A 16,781-nucleotide genomic window follows, 5' to 3' on the forward strand; every position below is an offset into this window, starting at 1 on the left:
TTCGGACTCGATTTGGTCCCCATAAGCTCCGGGCTCGCAGCAAAGCTGTGCGTTACTTAACCCGGGCTGGCACCCACAGCTGTGCTTCGACTACTGTTACATATTACCTACTCTCACGCACACACCTATGCGAAATAAGATCAGAACCGTTAATATCATCTTTAACGATCAAGATCTCTTTATTACCTTCTCGCATATAATTTACATGAACCCCACTGGCTCTGGTTCGGACGTAACGGGACGATTCCAAAGCAACGGTTCGGGTCCGAGCCGAAGGAGCTCGAAAGCCAGCGGCGGTTTGATCGCTCCCCCTCCCCCAACCCCCCATTCCCTTATAAAGGTTGGACTCTTCCGCGTCTTCGATATCTCCCGACTCGACCTAATCTTTCCGCGATCGCCTTCTCCGTCTACTCCTTTGGCAATTTTGATCTCTCATCTCGTTCGTTGAGGCCCAAGAATCGGTCGTTTAAGGGAATTGCAGACGAGGGGGTGGCGGTCTGAAGTCGGAGTCCGGAAATCGATTTCTTGCCTTCGCATGTCACGAAATTGTGGGTTTCGTTTGCGTTTGTTGTTGATTCTAACGTGTTTCTTTTGTTGTGCGGGAATCTTGAATGTCGATGTCGGTTTCTGTAATGTAGGATACGGTGTGCATCATCCATCTTCTTGGATTCGTCGTCTGCCTTTTGGGTCTGGGGTTTGGTTGTTTGATAAGTTTGTTCCCTTTTTTTTTCTCGGTAGTGAAGCTTTTGCAAGGAAATAGGAATTGTGATTGTTCGTGTGGAGAGCCGTATATTGGAGCATAAATTATGGCGCAGAGTAATTGGGAAGCGGACAAGATGTGAGTAGGAGTTTGGATTTTTCTCGACTTTTAATTTAGGGAATTATATGCTGTGTTAGTTGTTTTAAATTTTGATTCCTTTCGATTCTATCTTGTTAGGCTTGATGTGTATATCCATGATTATCTATTGAAACGGAACTTGCAAGCCACTGCCAAAGCTTTCAAGGAAGAGGGTAAAGTTTCGGCTGAACCTGTGGGTGAGTAAAATCTTTTCTTTTCCCTGACCTAAATTGTATCTTTTTATCAGCATTTCTTTAAGATCAACCGGGAAAAATCTATTTATTTAGTTTATATAGTACAAATCCCTGAAGTAGGTTTAGCAAGGCACTCGTATTGATCTACGTCTTTGTATCTAGCCATTACAGATTCTTGTGGGTTTAACCATCCAACTATTTTTTTTTTCCAGACCCTCCTGATGACATGTTGACTTACATTTGCTCGATATCAGCGAAATGTCGCGTACAAACTCTAGGACTTAAGCATATATTCTGAAATATCTTTTACTATTAATAAAGTATGTTATGTTTTTATCAATATTAACAGTAAAAAATACTATTAATAAAGCATCTTTTACTATTTTCGTTCCACATTACTACTTTGAGTATCATCTAACAATTCCATGGGCTGGTCTGCTTAAGAACCGTGCCCAAAACTGCAAATAAATGTAACACCCAGTCTATGTTGAGACATTTGATTGGTTAGTGCATTATTGCACAAGTGATGGATCTCCACGTGTGAGCATCATATATGCTATTTAATATAATAAAATTTTCTTTCAATTTTGAAAAAAGGGAAAAATGTAGGATCCAATCTTTCATGACATGAATTTCTTTGACATTGTAAAATACTCCTATCTTCAGCATGAAAATTCTATCTTTTGTATTCCTAGTGATATCTCAATAGGTTGGATTATGGATTTCCTCATTGTGCAATGGAATTGTGTTGCGATGGTAGAAAATTTATGATATATATATATATATATATATGTATATGTGTATACACACACACACACACACACACACATATATATATGTTGGATATTACCAAGCTAATTATGAAATTCATGTTGGTGGTAATTATTTGTGACAATTCATGGATGACATTCACATTGGTGATAATTATTTGTGATAATTTATTGACGACAGATAAGTCCTAAAATCCATAGAAAAGAACCAAGTCATTTCTGCCAGCACATCCTGGGTTATATGGTTTCTGAATATCAGATTTATTTTCTTTTATTTTGCGTTCAACCATAACTAAATGCTGTATACAACCTTTTAGATCTAGCTTTCAAGCATGTTTAAAAGTTCCACACTTGGATATGAACAACCACATAACTTGGATTGACTTGCAGCAATTGATGCTCCTGGAGGCTTCCTTTTCGAGTGGTGGTCTGTATTTTGGGATATTTTCATTTCTAGAACAAATGAAAAACATTCTCAAGTAGCTGCAGCATACATAGAGGTAGCTTCCTTGGAGATAATCTCTTTTCAATTTTTAATATTCTCTGGTCTATAATGGTTACTCCAAGAAATCTTCTGTCAAAACTTCAGACACAGCGGGCAAAAGCAAAGGAAGAACATCAAAGACAGTTGCACATGCAGCAAGTGCAGATCCTGCAGCAGCAACAGGCACAATTACAGAGAAGAAATGCTATTCATCCTTCTCTCAATGGGGCAATGAATGCAACAAACATTACTGGCATTTCGGGACCACCAACAGCTAGTATAATGGCTGCTAAAATTTATGAAGAGCGCATGAAGCAGCCACAGTCAATGGATACTGCAATATCCTCACAATTTCTCGACGGTAATAGAGTTGCACTTCTCAGATCTGCAACCAACCATCCAGGGTATTGCCCAATGTTTGAATCTCATCACTGTTACTAGGATGCTTAATAACAGGACCAATAAGTTGTTCTTTCTGATCTGGTTGCAGGCAGTTTATCCAAAGTCCCGTCAGTGGATCTGCTGCAATGCAACATATTCAGGGACAGAATCAACAGACATCTGTAATCTTTTGCGCCATCTGTCCCTTGTTTACCTTTTTTCTTTCCTTGTAGATTTTTGTTTATTCTGTCAACATATAACTATTGCAGGACATTAAGGGTGACATTGGTGCAATGCACAAATCTTTGCATAAGGATCCTTCTTCATTATATAGCCAAGGGATTATGCAGGCAAAATCTGGATTAGGTGGTGCTGGTAAGCAACTCCATTGGAAATTCATGAAAAGATTTCTCTTGCACGTATGTTATAGTTACAGAACAATTATATATAAGGATAGAAATCTTGAAAGTTTGACAAATTTGGACTTTAAGATATTGCATGGAGGGATCTCTAGATCATTAGGTTTTCCCTGAAGATACAAATTAAATAGTTAGATGTAAAAAAATCCTTATGATGTCACACATAGTGACATAGGATCTTAATTTTTTAAAATTAAGCACAATTTTTAATGATAATGTCAATTTCAAGACTTCATAAAGATTACCTTGTAGTTATTTTGAAATCCACAACGAAATGCTTGAAATGTTTAAAATCTTTAGAAGGTACATTTCATCAAGAAATCCTACTTCAAAGTTCAAAGTAATTATAAGTTAACACTGAAGTTTTGCCAAGAGCAGGTACTTTTGTTGATTTTGTAATGAAGTTTAATAGTTACAAGTAACCACAATCTGCAACTTGTGTTTTACTTGCACTTGCTGTTACAAATATTTAAAATCTGCAACTTGTGTTTACTTGCACTTTTTCCTGTTCCACAGGAACCCAAGGTGTTAGTGGTCTTCCGCTGAAAGGCTGGCCTTTGGCAGTAGGGTTTTTGCTATTATCTTTGAAAATTTGTTTCTTTCCTTTATTTTATCAATTTTCATGTGTACCAATTTATCAATTTGATAGGGAATTGATCAATTATGTCAAAATTTTGGCCCACAAGTAAACAAGTCTTTTCTACCAAATCAAAGCCAGTTTCAGCTGCTATCACCAAACGAACAGCAGCAGAATTTAGCACAGGCCCAAGCACAAAGCAATATCGATTTGTCTAACTACGGTATGGATCATCGTAAGATTCGAGCCCTGCCTAGGAGTGGACTTAGTGGGAAAGATGGTCAGATGAATGGAAATGATGCATCAATTGGTTCTCCTAGCGAGTCAAGTTCGCCAAAGGTCAGACAGGATCAATCTATCATCAAGGTTAGTTCTCTTATGTTGCTTTTCATAGCGATTTACACTTAGAACATGTGGAATACATTTGGCTTTGACTGACTTAGGTTGTAAAGATAGATATTGATTCAACCATCAAAAGAAAGAGTAGACTTAGGCTTTATTCCCTGCATGTGTTTTTTTATTTATTTTCTGTTTTCTGTGCATGTGTGTTGCTCGGGAGGGCACCTTGCTCTCTTGCATATGTGAAAATCAGAATTTATGGCTTTTGAATTTATATGGGAGTGAAGCATGTCATTGAAGTGTGAACCATATGTTCAACTTTTGTTTTGCTTTTCACCTTCGTTAGCTGCTTCATCATAACTTTTCATAGAAAACTATTTGTTCATGGACAATATACTTGTCATGATTTAAGTTGATTGTTAATTTTGACCAATAAGGCTTGTTTGATGAAATAAATGCAAGAAAAGTTGGGTGGAGGGTCACAGGCCTGCTGGATAAAATGGCAGATTTTTTCTTCAGTTGCTTTTGGCAAGCGATAGTCTGATAAGCCACGATGCTAAGGAGAAATTGTCTTTAGACATCAGAGTCCATGAATTAATAAGTTAAACGGATTACTTGCTAAAATATGCCTGCATGTGGTAAACGTTGAATAGGTAGCTTCTGTACAATTTGAGGGTAAGTTTGTGGATTTCCACAAAGCTTAAACAGACAGTCAGATCTTAATTTTGATGTTGTTGTTTAGTTGATATTTTAGTTTCTAGGAAAAGAAGCAAAAATTCAGGAGTTAAAGGATTGCAGGGTCAAGAAAAAGCACCAAGACCTAATGATAAGGATGTCCAAAAGTTGGTCAATAGGCCAACAACAAAAATTTATGGACAATTGGTATTCATTCGTTGATATGTAGCTTGGGATCAGTCCGAGTGCTATGAAAAACTCTTCTGAATATTCTATCTGTGGATAAAATGATGGATGAAGATATGGATTTTGTGCCAACATTCTTTAACAGAAGGCCTGGCATATCATGGAAACATATTTACTGAGGAACTTTCTTGAGGTGTTGCAACTGGTGCACGTCCTTTTGAACCCTCTTGCTAAAGTTTGTAGTTTGATAACATTTTTCCATGCTTTTGAAGTGTAGGCCTTAAGCAAGTTCAAGTCAGATCTCATCACTGCAAACATGCATTAAATTACAAAGAGGGAAAAAGGAACTATTGATGGTCTCAGCCATTTGATGCCCTGACTTCCCTATGATACACATACCAAAGACGAATGCAGAAAGAACTTTCCATGTGTTGTCTGCTCCAAACTTCTCTAGTATGTCTGTTGCTAATTTAGCATATTAATTTAGGTATCTCAAAGTTTTAGTCTCTTAAATATGATTGTCCCTGCAATAACAGTTATCAAACATTGGCTATCAGACCTTTCTTTTTTTTAGTCATATTTTCAATGAGTTAGTTGCAGTAATGTAATATATACATTCTCTCTCTAAATGTATATATTTACATGAATATATGTTTCCTGTGTTGTAATTTTCCCTGTTTGCTAGTATTTATAAGATCATAATTTATTTAATTATGGTTTGGTACATTTCTTTAGGGTGGTTAGGGTATGTAACAAGTCATTTTATGTTGAATACCATGTCAGAGCTTCTTGACTTGCAGTTCTGTTCCATGCTGGAACATTGAGGTGCACTTATGATCCAGTTTACTTAAGCTTCTTCATATTTATCATTTTTTTATGTCTTGAATTCTTTTCTTCATGTCTTTATCGCTGGCTTCTGTGCTACTCGGTTATGCCTCCTAAAGATAGCATGACTACCTTGCTAACAATTGTATGTTCTCATTTTAGGCATCCCAGATTCAGCAGTCATCTAATCAACAAACCCAGGAACTGGTGCAGCAACAACAGTTGCAACAGGTATTTTGTGTAGATTTTTCCTCCCTCCTTTTCCTTTTCTTTTTCTGATATATATGGTGATAGGCTCTTATTGAGCATTTACACACCCTTATAGATTCATACTGATCGATATGGAATTTTAACACAATTTCTAGAGTACTAGGAAAAGAAAATCTACCTCCTCTGGAGCTGCAAATAGTGCTGGTATGCCTTCTGCCAACTCCCCTCCATCGACTCCTTCCATTCATACAACTGGTGATGGAGTTTCGATGGCTAGCAATCTGCAAAATGCTAGTATCATGTCCAAAAGCTTGATAATGTATGGAGCTGATAGAACAGGTGGGCTTGCTTCTTCAAATCAGATGGTATGTCCAATTATTTCAGTGTTATTGTCATGAAAGTGGAAGATAATGGTTTGGAACCATCTGATTAAGATGACTGGCTCTTCTGATTGCAGGATGACCTGGAACATTTTGGGGATGTTGGTTCTTTGGATGACAATGTTGAATCTTTTCTTTCAAATGATGAGGGAGACGGACGGGATATCTTTGCTGCATTGAAAAGTACTGCTGAGCACAATGCAGAATCTATGAACGGTACCTGTTCTCTCTATTGGCTATTCAGTTTTATACCTCTACTAAATTACTTTTTAACATGTACAGAATCTGTCTTAGGTTTTACCTTTGGTGAGTATGGTTGCATCTGTACCAGTAACAGCAAAGTGGTTTCATGCCACTTCTCTTCAGATGGAAAGAGACTTGCTAGTGCTGGGCATGATAAAAAGGTGACGTTCATGTCAATTTCATTCATTTCAACTTGGTCGGGTACTATGTGGTTGGTGCAGCATAAATACCAGACTGATTTCCCTTCCTGACATAGATGTCGATTGTCATTTACTACTTATATTTTAAAGTTTTATCAATTTGTTACAATGTAGTCAGTTAAGTTTTGCTTGATTGTGATTCTCATACAACTTGCTTTATTAGCTTTAAGAAGGTGTCATATAAATCATAAATTGAGCAAAAATACATATTAAATTTGTTTCCTGTTGGCTTCTGTGGAGACAGAACAAAATATTACTTAACTACACCCATATTCTTTTCTGACTGTTTATGCATGTCTCTTAACCATCACTAGGTTGTCAAGGAAATGATAGTTTCTTTGTGTTAAATAAGTTGCATATTATATTGCTTCTGTTATCAACCATAATCAAAATTCTAAATTGTAACTGTTACATTTCACATCCATCTAGACAAATGGTGCAAGGGCATGATTCCATCAAGCAGATGGGCACATCTGATGATGTAGATTGTTCATTAAGATAAGGAATAAAGATAGCAATATCTATCAATTCTGTGGAATTACGTGTTAGTGTTTAGTTGAATAGCTCGGAAGATAGCTTTCAGGGGGATTAAAGCTCAAGTTGTTGCAAGTATGCATGTCCTTTCTAGCAATTGATGACTTGAGAGTTCTGGTGCATGTTACATAGTTTTCTTGGCATGCCACATGTGTTGGTAATGTGCTGACATAAGTTAGGATAACATTCATTTAGGGCCCTGTTTGGCAACATAGATGATATTAACTATGAGAAAAAAGGGTATTAAGGTATCCGATTTTTGCAACAACAAAATGTTACAAAAAGTATGTTTTTGCTTTGGTTGTAGTTCGAGTAAATAAAGGAATTTTAGAGAGTGAATTTTTGGGAGGGTACAAAGTGGGGAAGGTGTTCCAACAATATGATTAGTCATGACCTCTAATAATGGATTTGCCTCATCTGGTGGTTCTTGTCATATTCTGGCTTTGCCACCTACTACTCTATTGTTGTTCATAGTTTCTACCATAACTGCTCTATCGAAGAAAGGAGAGTAGGAGGTGTTGAATCTCAGATTTTGATGATGAAACCAATTGATAGTGTTTATGATTTGATATGCCTTTTGGGTGACGCAGGAAGCTTTGATCAAGGAGAGACAATAGAAGCAGGAAGATTCATGTTGGGTCGGAGAAAAAGTGTCAGAAGATTGGACGTCACACCGAAGGATCGGTCGACGTATTGACAGAAGGCTTCGGACTATGGTTTCGGGCATCGAGTCAAGAAGAGCGGATATTGTGCTAAGGATATCGGAGTTGCGGAGGTCAACTGGCCGATTGGGCAATCGGCCGCAAGAGAGGACGAAGCGTCGAAGAATCGGACGAAGCGTCGATGAACCAATGACATGTCGAACAACATAATTCAAGCTTTGTAATAATTGTCTAGATCAAAGTAGGTTTTTATGTGTGCAGGATTAACTACGATAGCAAGGCATAAAACAAAATGAAGTCCCGGAGTCAAGAACGCGATTTTGCTGGGAGTGAGAGAGTTCGTCGGAAGTCCGGACGTTCGTCAGGAGTTCTGCCGGAATTGACCGAGAAGTCCAGGAGCTTGCCAAAGAAGCTCGTCGGAACTCGCTAAGAAGATCATCGTGAAGTCCAAGAGCTTGCCGGGAGTCCGCTAGAACATTACCGAGAGATCGTCGGAAGTTCGCTGGAAGAAACCTAGACTTACGGACTTTGTTTAGCTTAGTAAATGTCTTAGAATTCATAGTTAGTACATAATTGGGATTGGAATTAGGCCAACCCAATTAGGGGCCAGTTGGGCCCATGTATGGACTATGTCGGGCCCAATGAAAGGCCCAAACAATGACCCAACAGGTGGCACCGTCATGGCACAGTCTCCGAGACCGTGTCAGGCGGTGGTATCGTCGGTCTGGGTGGTGGTACTGTCCAAACACAATCTTCGAGAGGCTGTCAGGCGGTGGTACCACCAGACTGGGCGGTGGTACCGCCCAGTGTCAGTGTCAGACTGGCACTGGCGGTGGTACCGCCCGTACCTGGGAGACTCGGGATGAGACATTTTTAGGCTCCAAGTTTGAATTAACTTGAGGCCTATAAATATCCCTCCCATCCCTGGTTAAAGTACACACAATTGAGACCAAAAAAGGAAAGAAATCTCTGTTTTAATTGTGTGTGAACTCCTCTCAAAGTTTTAAGTGTTAGAATAGTTTGAGAGAAGAGTAAGTGGGGTGTAAGGGTTATCTCCTAAACCCGGTAAACGGAGAAAGAGCTGTAAAAAGTTGTTGGTCTTCGCCTATTGAAGGAAGACCGATAGTAGATACCGGTAGCCTCGACGGAAGAGGAATCGATGGAGTGGATGTAGGTCATGACGATCAAACCACTATAAAAATCTGGTTTGCATTTTTTTTGAGCAATTTACTTAAACTACAAATTGCCTTCTCATTACTTGCTTTACATCCACTACACTCTTCGGTATGCTTTCAAGTTAACATCTTCCAAATCGGTTTTAATCGTAACGAATTTTCTGAAACCGACGTTTTTACCTAATTCACCCTCCCTTCTTAGTGCCGACTCGTTCCTAACAGGAGGGAGGCAGAGCATCTCTTTGACAAGATCCTTATATGCTGTTATTACCATGGCGAGTAGATTGGAGCTAATGGAGTTTGTTTTTGGTTTGTGGTAGACATGATTTTGGTAGTGAGCAGAAAGAAAGGGGTGGAGGGCTTCAATAGCAACACATGGTGAAGGGAGAAAGAAAATACAGAACATTTAACTCTTTATCCTTTTACTGTGGTGTGTTTGCCTGCAAAAACTTTCCCAAATGGTCAACTGTAAATAATTCCAACCCAAAGTGATATAACCATGGAAACTTGCAATTCTCCAATAATCCCCTATTTGCTGACAGTCCTATAGCTTCTATCAGCATCAGCATACTCTTAGGGTCTATGTTGAGATCATATGTCACAGTATGGTTGCAACTCTTCATCATTTAAAATCATGGCCTAGAATTTATGATTATTGTTTTCTTGTCAAGCAATTGAAAAATGAAATGAGTTAATATTGTTTTGTTTCATAAAAGATATGCATGCATCTCATCTGATTGATTCATGTTGTTGACTCCCTATTCTTTTCCTGTTCTTAAGTTATCAGGTCCTCCTATGTTGTGTATTATATATTGAATAGGTCTTCTTATCCAAAATGTGGTAGTGTGATGTCAATTTCAAGAAATCCAAATTTATTTTGCCATTTTGACTAGGATTCTTGGTCTATTTTGTGAAGATATATGGTAGAAGACACATGTTAATCTCATTTAATAGTGCAACTAAATACTAGATATAAACAACTTTTTCGGTCCAATTTTATGCAAATTTTGCAGTCCATTTTCGAAAAGTTCTGTTGCAATGTACTAAAAGTACGAACTAAGTGCAAGCTCTTCATTGAGTCCCCATTTTATGCACTTTGGCATGATGGGAATTGTGCAAATCTTGAGCCATTGGATTTAGAACGTAGACAATAACATTTGATTTTGAATCTGGCATATGGGAGCAGTAAGTCTGTATATATTCTGGTGTAAAGATTATATATGAAGTAAAAAAACATGTTTTGTTCGAAAGAAAGTAATCATCTGGTTGACTGTAATATAGGAGATGAAGCTCCTACAAGAAAAACCATATTCTGTGGGTTCATGTACAGGTAGAGATAGGTTCTTTTTTGTTGATTATAGTGGTGTTTTTCATATGATGATTCTCTCAGTTGTTTCCATGTTGCATATAAGTAACAATCTTAACTGCCATGGTTTATTTTTCATTGTTTCAGGTGCTTACCATCTTATATTTTATCTGTAATAGGTTGTCCTCTGGAACATGGATACAATGCAAACCATGAGCAGTTCCCAAGAGCATTCTCATATTATTACTGATGTCTGTTTTAGGCCAAACTCAAGTCAGCTGGCAACATCTTCTTTTGATAAAACTGTTCGACTATGGAATGCAGCAGAAGTATGTTTTTTAATCACCGTCATTATATTGCGGGTTTGTTTGTTGTTTAGTTATACTCACAAATTAGTGTATTAAATCATATCTAAATTTTATGACCTTATTAATTATTTCTAAGAACTTGTTTGGTAATTCTCAGGAATCCAATTAATACCCAGATTTGATTAGATATTATCCTAAAAAATATATCCGTATGTAGAGGTACCTGTCTTTTATCTTTTATACTTCTCTGTTGGAGCTTTTGTCTTAGGATTTCACATCAACAATTATGAAAGAAATTCATATCCATTTAAATGCTCCTTGGTAGAGGTATCTTCTCTTGCCATTAAGCTCGATAAGGCATGCTCTTTGGTGATATGTAGGCAATAAAACATTGTTCAAACTTTAAACTTATGTAGGTAGTTGGCCTTCCTTTATGTCTTTTGTGATTACTTCTTTGAAATTGACTTGCTTCTTTCTAGTGATCTGTTATTGGTCTCTGTTGGATGTGTTAAAACCACCAGCCACTCTTGTCACTTGGCTCAAAGTTGCAACAAGCAACGTCAGCTTTTTTCTTATCCTCTACCTTTTTAAAATAATAGATACCATCCATCTGTTGAAAAATCTAGATTTCCATTTTTTTTCTTAATCTATATAAATCTAATCATCTTTCTTGCCTGCAGAAATTTTCCTACTAATATAATCCGTATTTGGTTGTATCGGAGTCACAAGAAACACTTTGTTCTTTTAACTATTCTACTAAAACTTTATGTGGATTTTCCTTTGTAAATATTCTTTTGTGTTGTCTGTTGTTGGAAGTTATATCAATTTAGCATCTCTTAACTTTTTATTTAAATAGTTGTTTCATTTTGTTTACTTTTGTGTTTTTGGTGTAAGATTGCTTCATTGATAGTCGTATCCAATTTCTAAAATTGTAAGCTTAGAGGACATTCAAATTTTATTTATGTTTATGTCTTATTGTTACTCTGGTTATTCCTTTTATGCTGATTATATTCCCTTGTTTGTTTTGTAGTCAATTCATTGTTTAAATACTTTCACTGGGCACACCTCGCATGTAACATCACTTGATTTTCATCCCAAAGAGATGGATATTTTATGCTCTTGTGATGACAATGGTGAGATCCGGTACTGGAGTTCTGACAACTATGTGTGTAAACGTGTTTCTAAGGTTGGTTCCATGGTATCTTTATGAATTCACTTGGTTGATCACAAAAGTTCGAAATTTTTTAGTCTTCTTTGCTGGTGAACCAGGGTGCTACAGTACAAGTGAGATTTCAGCCTAGAAGTGGACAGTTTCTGGCTGCAGCTGCAGAAAATGTTGTATCTATTTTTGACGTTGAGACGCATACAAAGACACGCACGTTGCAGGTCCATTTGACAAACTTTCTAACTTTTAGAACATAGTCAATCATTAGTTTGCTTCCATTGCTTATCAATCTCTCTATGCATCACAGGGTCATAAGAAGGAGGTCCACGCCATTTGCTGGGATGCAAATGGCAAAACTCTTGCTTCTGTTAGTCAGGACTTAGTTAAAGTATGGTCTTTGCAAACTTGGGAGTGTATCCATGAACTGAACTCCACCGGAAACCAGTTTCATTCATGCATCTTCCATCCAAGATGCCCCCAAATCTTGATTATTGGTGGCTATCAGGTATATCTATGTTAATCATATAATGTTGTATAAAGTAGTTTCAATGAATTCTCAGCTATCCTCTTTTAGTCGTTGAATAATTTGCTTTTTCCACTTAAGTATTGAATGTTGATATCAAGTTCTTTTAACAAATATAGTAGGCAAATAACAAGTACACTGCTCAAGTTTGTATGAAAAAGACTCCTCACATACACTGTCCTAACCGTTCTCTGATTTATTATGCATTCTCAGAAAGCACTTTTACCATTTAGATTATCATAAAAATAGTATCTTGATTAGAGCCTTATAAAGATGTGTTGAAAAAAGGGCGATTTCCTTAGAAAATACCCATATTTTGGGTATTTCCCAAACAGTACTCTAATTTGAAAAATACACAAAATATCTCTCAAAAGTTTTCTCGCAAATTTTTTCATTTGTTTTTTTTTTTAATACAAATTTTCAATTGTTATAGTGTTTTCATTTCGATCGTTTATAGTGTTTTTTAATAGCGTCTATAGTGTGTCATTGAGGTACTAAAAACATTGTAAGTGACATCATATTGTGTCTATTTGATTGTCATTGCTCATAGACCATTATAATATTATATTTTTAGGCTTGTAACTAGTTTGGTTCAAGTTGGGAGTCCATTTAAATCATTTACAGTGTTTTCGAGTAAGTCATATAAGATTTTTATTGTGGTAGTCAAAACAGTATAACAAGCCAAAAATACTGTGACAAGTGAAAACACTACTGTAACAGGCAGGAACTGCTTATATAGATTTCCTTGGTTGCTGAGCGCTCTTTCAATTTATGCAGACAATAGAGCTGTGGGACATCATTGGGACAAAGAGCAGCGGAATTCAAGCACATGAAGGTGTTATTGCAGCCTTGGCGCAATCACACTCGACTGGATTGGTCGCATCTGCTAGCCACGACAAATCTGTTAAATTATGGAAATAGTGGTAGCTGCAATCAGGGATAGATGGACATAAGGTGCTTCTTCTTAGTGGTGTTTATATTAGTTCTTGATTTGATTTGTAGCTCCAGGGACAATAAAACAGAAAGCCCGACAGTCTCTTGGTGGTCTTTATATGTGAGTTTGCAACTTTACTCGTCTAGGGAGTTAACACTGGACATTGGAAGAGGGAACAGTATTTGGTCCGTTTTCTCTCATCTTCATTTTCTTTCTTAAGGTAGCTTCAAAGATATGTATCACTGTCAATCGACAGAGTGATTTGGAACATTGAACTTTCTTGAGAACTTTTGACCCTATATATATATATATATATATATATATATATATATATATATATATATATATATATATCCACTTGATTTTTGACTTGGTATAATCCAACGTCACTATTCCTTTTTGTCCGCACAATAAAAAAATTAGTGTGTTTATAGGAAGATGAAAGAAATATGAAATTGTCTTAAGAATTGTGTAAAAAAAACGAAGAGAATATTCTCAGGTTTTGAAGGAATCCCATGTATAGGAATAAAAAAAAAGTGATTTGATTTAGATCATAATTGATCTATTTTTTGATTTATTTTATCTATTTTTTATCTATTTTATCTATCAAAATCATGATAGATCATAATGTGACTACATTTAGGATGACATGAAAACGAGTTGTGTCTGGTTGTCGTTTAGCTTTATTTTAACTGATTTTCTTCTTTTTTTTAAACAAAAAGGAGACATAGTATTCACTATATATATATTCGTAAACTGTCGCAAGACCATAATCTGCACGACAAACGTTTGCAACCCTTCAGACCCCATTATATCAGACTCTACCTAGCATCAAAGCATGAGCTTATTCGTCTCTTAGTCCTTTAGGTCATTACGGAAGCCCAATTTATGGTCTTCTCCAGCATAGAAATCCATAGGTTAATTATGTTGTTGGTCGTAGTCTTCCTTTTTAAGGAGCGATGACTGAGCAAAGGGTTCAGTTCTTTATTGGTCTAAATCACTATACATCATATGCTAATCTCTCTGTTAAACGATCTTCGATGCAGGGTCTACAGTACCAAACCGTACCGCCCGGTACGGGTGGTACGTACCGATTCGATCGGTTGTCGGTACGCGGACCGCTTGTTACCGGTCCGAGTGCACTATAGCACTATAACAGTGTTACAGTACTCGGCACACGTACCGCTCGGTATACCGTACCGTACCGGTATCGAGCCCAAATCGAAATACCGGTACGGTACGATATTACGAACCTTGCTCCGATGTTCCTATGGTGAAAGTTTACGATTTTACTGTAGATGCATTGGTCGCTTCCGACATATGTAGTGATTCATTGAGCAAACATGAATGCGAGTGAATCATCGGCATCGATGGGGTTGAAATCCAACCGTGTGTGACTCAGTTGCCTGAGAAACTATTATACGAGTTCCCAAGTCGTAAAAGAGTAGAATCAGAACATGAACAACGAAATTACCAATTATAAATAACATCTTCCTCAATATGAGGTCATGAAAATGGATAAAGGATAGATGATCACATTTAAAAATAGATAAGTCGAACCCACATTTTTAAACTTGTCAAACAAATCTTTAAGGAAGAAAGCACCTTAGTAGTTACAATAAATAAACATTTGCTAATTACTAACACCACCAAATGAACAATTAAGTGAATCATAAGTAAAACGGTTTATTCTTTTTTTCAGATTTTTTTTGCCCAATGAGGTTGCAGTTTAAGGGAACAAAAAGTAAGTGACTGTATCAACCTCTATCCAAAGAAGTTAATTTCTATGGATATAATTAATTCCAAAACCAGTTGAAGAAGTGTTATGAGGCAATCACATAACGACATCCCTTTTCTCTCGTCCTCGTAAACAGTGAACGACAGCCGTAAAGCAAACTAAACTAAACAGGTCCATCAAAAGCAACAAAGTGACATACTAAATAAAATCCAGGTTCTTAAGAAAAACTAAAATCAGCAGAGCAAGACAATTAACTTATGCCGAAACCATATAGATGCCATACAAATTAACACATAAATTGAGGTTGCACCAGGATGTGAAATAGATTAACCCAACTTTGGCTGTAGAGAATATATCACAAATTATCATCGAGAACTATTGCACAAATATGATAAAAAAAATCATCACAATGTTTTGATTATATAGAAGTTTTTCAAAGAAAGCGAAATATAAAACTTATATTTAATAATAACGCTAGAAGGAGGGCTTGAACCTCCGACCTTGTGGTTAACAGCCACACGCTCTAACCAACTGAGCTATTCCAGCTATTGATTAATAAATTAAAACAAACATTAAATGATCATATTTATTGAGCGAAGCATTAAATGAGTACTGAGGTCCTGTTATTCTCAAAGTACATACATCAACTATAAAAGAAGGTTAAACGTCACAAGTGATCCAAAAATCACACGAAAAGAGGTAAACAATGAGAAGTTATAAAATCTTCTATGTTGCCAACAAGATAATGAAAAATTCATATCATGAGATTATCGTTACCCGTCTTCTCGCAACTTCATTCTTTGCTCCCTCCCTCTCTGGACAGCTAAGTTGTTCGATTGAAACAGCAGATTTCTCAAAGGCTGCTTAATCATTTTGTTTGGGCACTAATTTAAACATTTTGCTTAATCGAAGCTCTGCAAAGCAAGTCATTTGACTAAATATTAATGACAGAATTCAAGCATCCTGAAGCAGGGTAGACTCTTTGGCACTTAACTGGTGACCAACTGTCATTAGCATGCAAGCAATTAATTTCCTTAACAGGCCAATGTGATACACATCAAACCAAGTGATGAAAGATGGAATCTACCTAGCATTTCACAAACAGAAAAAACAATGTTTCCCGTACCTACCTATAGGAAACCAACAAACATAAAACTAATGTCTCATCAAACAATATACCAAGAGACAAAAGGAGTTTCTATGACTTCTTTTTATCCTATAAAATATAACGTTGTCTCTTACATTCGTCTCTTTGAACCCTTAATCCTTCTTATAAGTACTAACTAGACATATACACAAAAAATACATGTGCACATATAAGATGATGTGATTCTCTATCAAGTTAATCAATAATCTTCTAAAGCATCACCCCATAAGAAAAAGATTTTTAAGTCCAACATGTTAATTATCAACAGAAACTAGGTGACTGAACAACTTAATTACTTTAAATACCATAGTTAATTAACCAATCTATAGGGGCAGTAAGAACTACTTTTAATGAAAAAGCTGACAACGAAATGTACCTACAAAATCTGAACAAACATTGTGATCAGTGAAACCATTAAACTCAAAAAATGTAGCCTCCCTCTGGGAAAAAAAATGAAAAAAAACAAGTGAAGTAGGAAATAATACATGAATCATGGAAAGTGATAGAAGTTCACCATTTTAGAGAATCCAAACAGTGGTGCCTTGCATGCATGCTCAAACACAAAATT

General features: G+C 36.6%; 1 protein-coding gene and 1 non-coding gene across 4 annotated transcripts; one reads left to right on the forward strand and one right to left on the reverse strand.

The window, feature by feature from the left end:
- Window positions 1-335: 335 nt before the first annotated feature.
- LOC103976455 (transcriptional corepressor LEUNIG_HOMOLOG) lies at window positions 336-13,598 on the forward strand. Of its 3 annotated transcripts, none has more exons than XM_065149493.1 (18): window positions 336-548; window positions 639-838; window positions 938-1,035; window positions 2,193-2,302; window positions 2,392-2,690; window positions 2,777-2,849; window positions 2,937-3,042; window positions 3,603-3,649; window positions 3,736-4,029; window positions 5,851-5,919; window positions 6,054-6,263; window positions 6,356-6,494; window positions 6,561-6,682; window positions 10,578-10,727; window positions 11,737-11,892; window positions 11,976-12,092; window positions 12,179-12,376; window positions 13,172-13,598. In XM_065149493.1, the coding sequence occupies exons 2-18, from the start codon at window positions 807-809 to the stop codon at window positions 13,313-13,315; spliced, it is 2,364 nt and encodes a 787-aa protein (XP_065005565.1). In that variant the 5' UTR covers window positions 336-548; window positions 639-806; the 3' UTR covers window positions 13,316-13,598. The 3 variants fall into 3 exon arrangements, with proteins under 3 accessions (XP_065005565.1, XP_065005566.1, XP_065005567.1); XM_065149494.1 differs by having other exon boundaries at window positions 739-838; XM_065149495.1 differs by having other exon boundaries at window positions 337-548; window positions 6,573-6,682.
- Window positions 13,599-15,538: 1,940 nt separating this feature from the next.
- TRNAN-GUU (transfer RNA asparagine (anticodon GUU)) lies at window positions 15,539-15,612 on the reverse strand. The gene has a single exon. It is a non-coding gene; the product is annotated as a tRNA-Asn (tRNA).
- Between the last annotated feature and the right edge of the window lie 1,169 nt (window positions 15,613-16,781).

The sequence above is a fragment of the Musa acuminata genome, chromosome BXJ3-4 (genome assembly GCF_036884655.1).
Source record: "Musa acuminata AAA Group cultivar baxijiao chromosome BXJ3-4, Cavendish_Baxijiao_AAA, whole genome shotgun sequence".
NCBI lineage: Eukaryota > Viridiplantae > Streptophyta > Magnoliopsida > Zingiberales > Musaceae > Musa > Musa acuminata.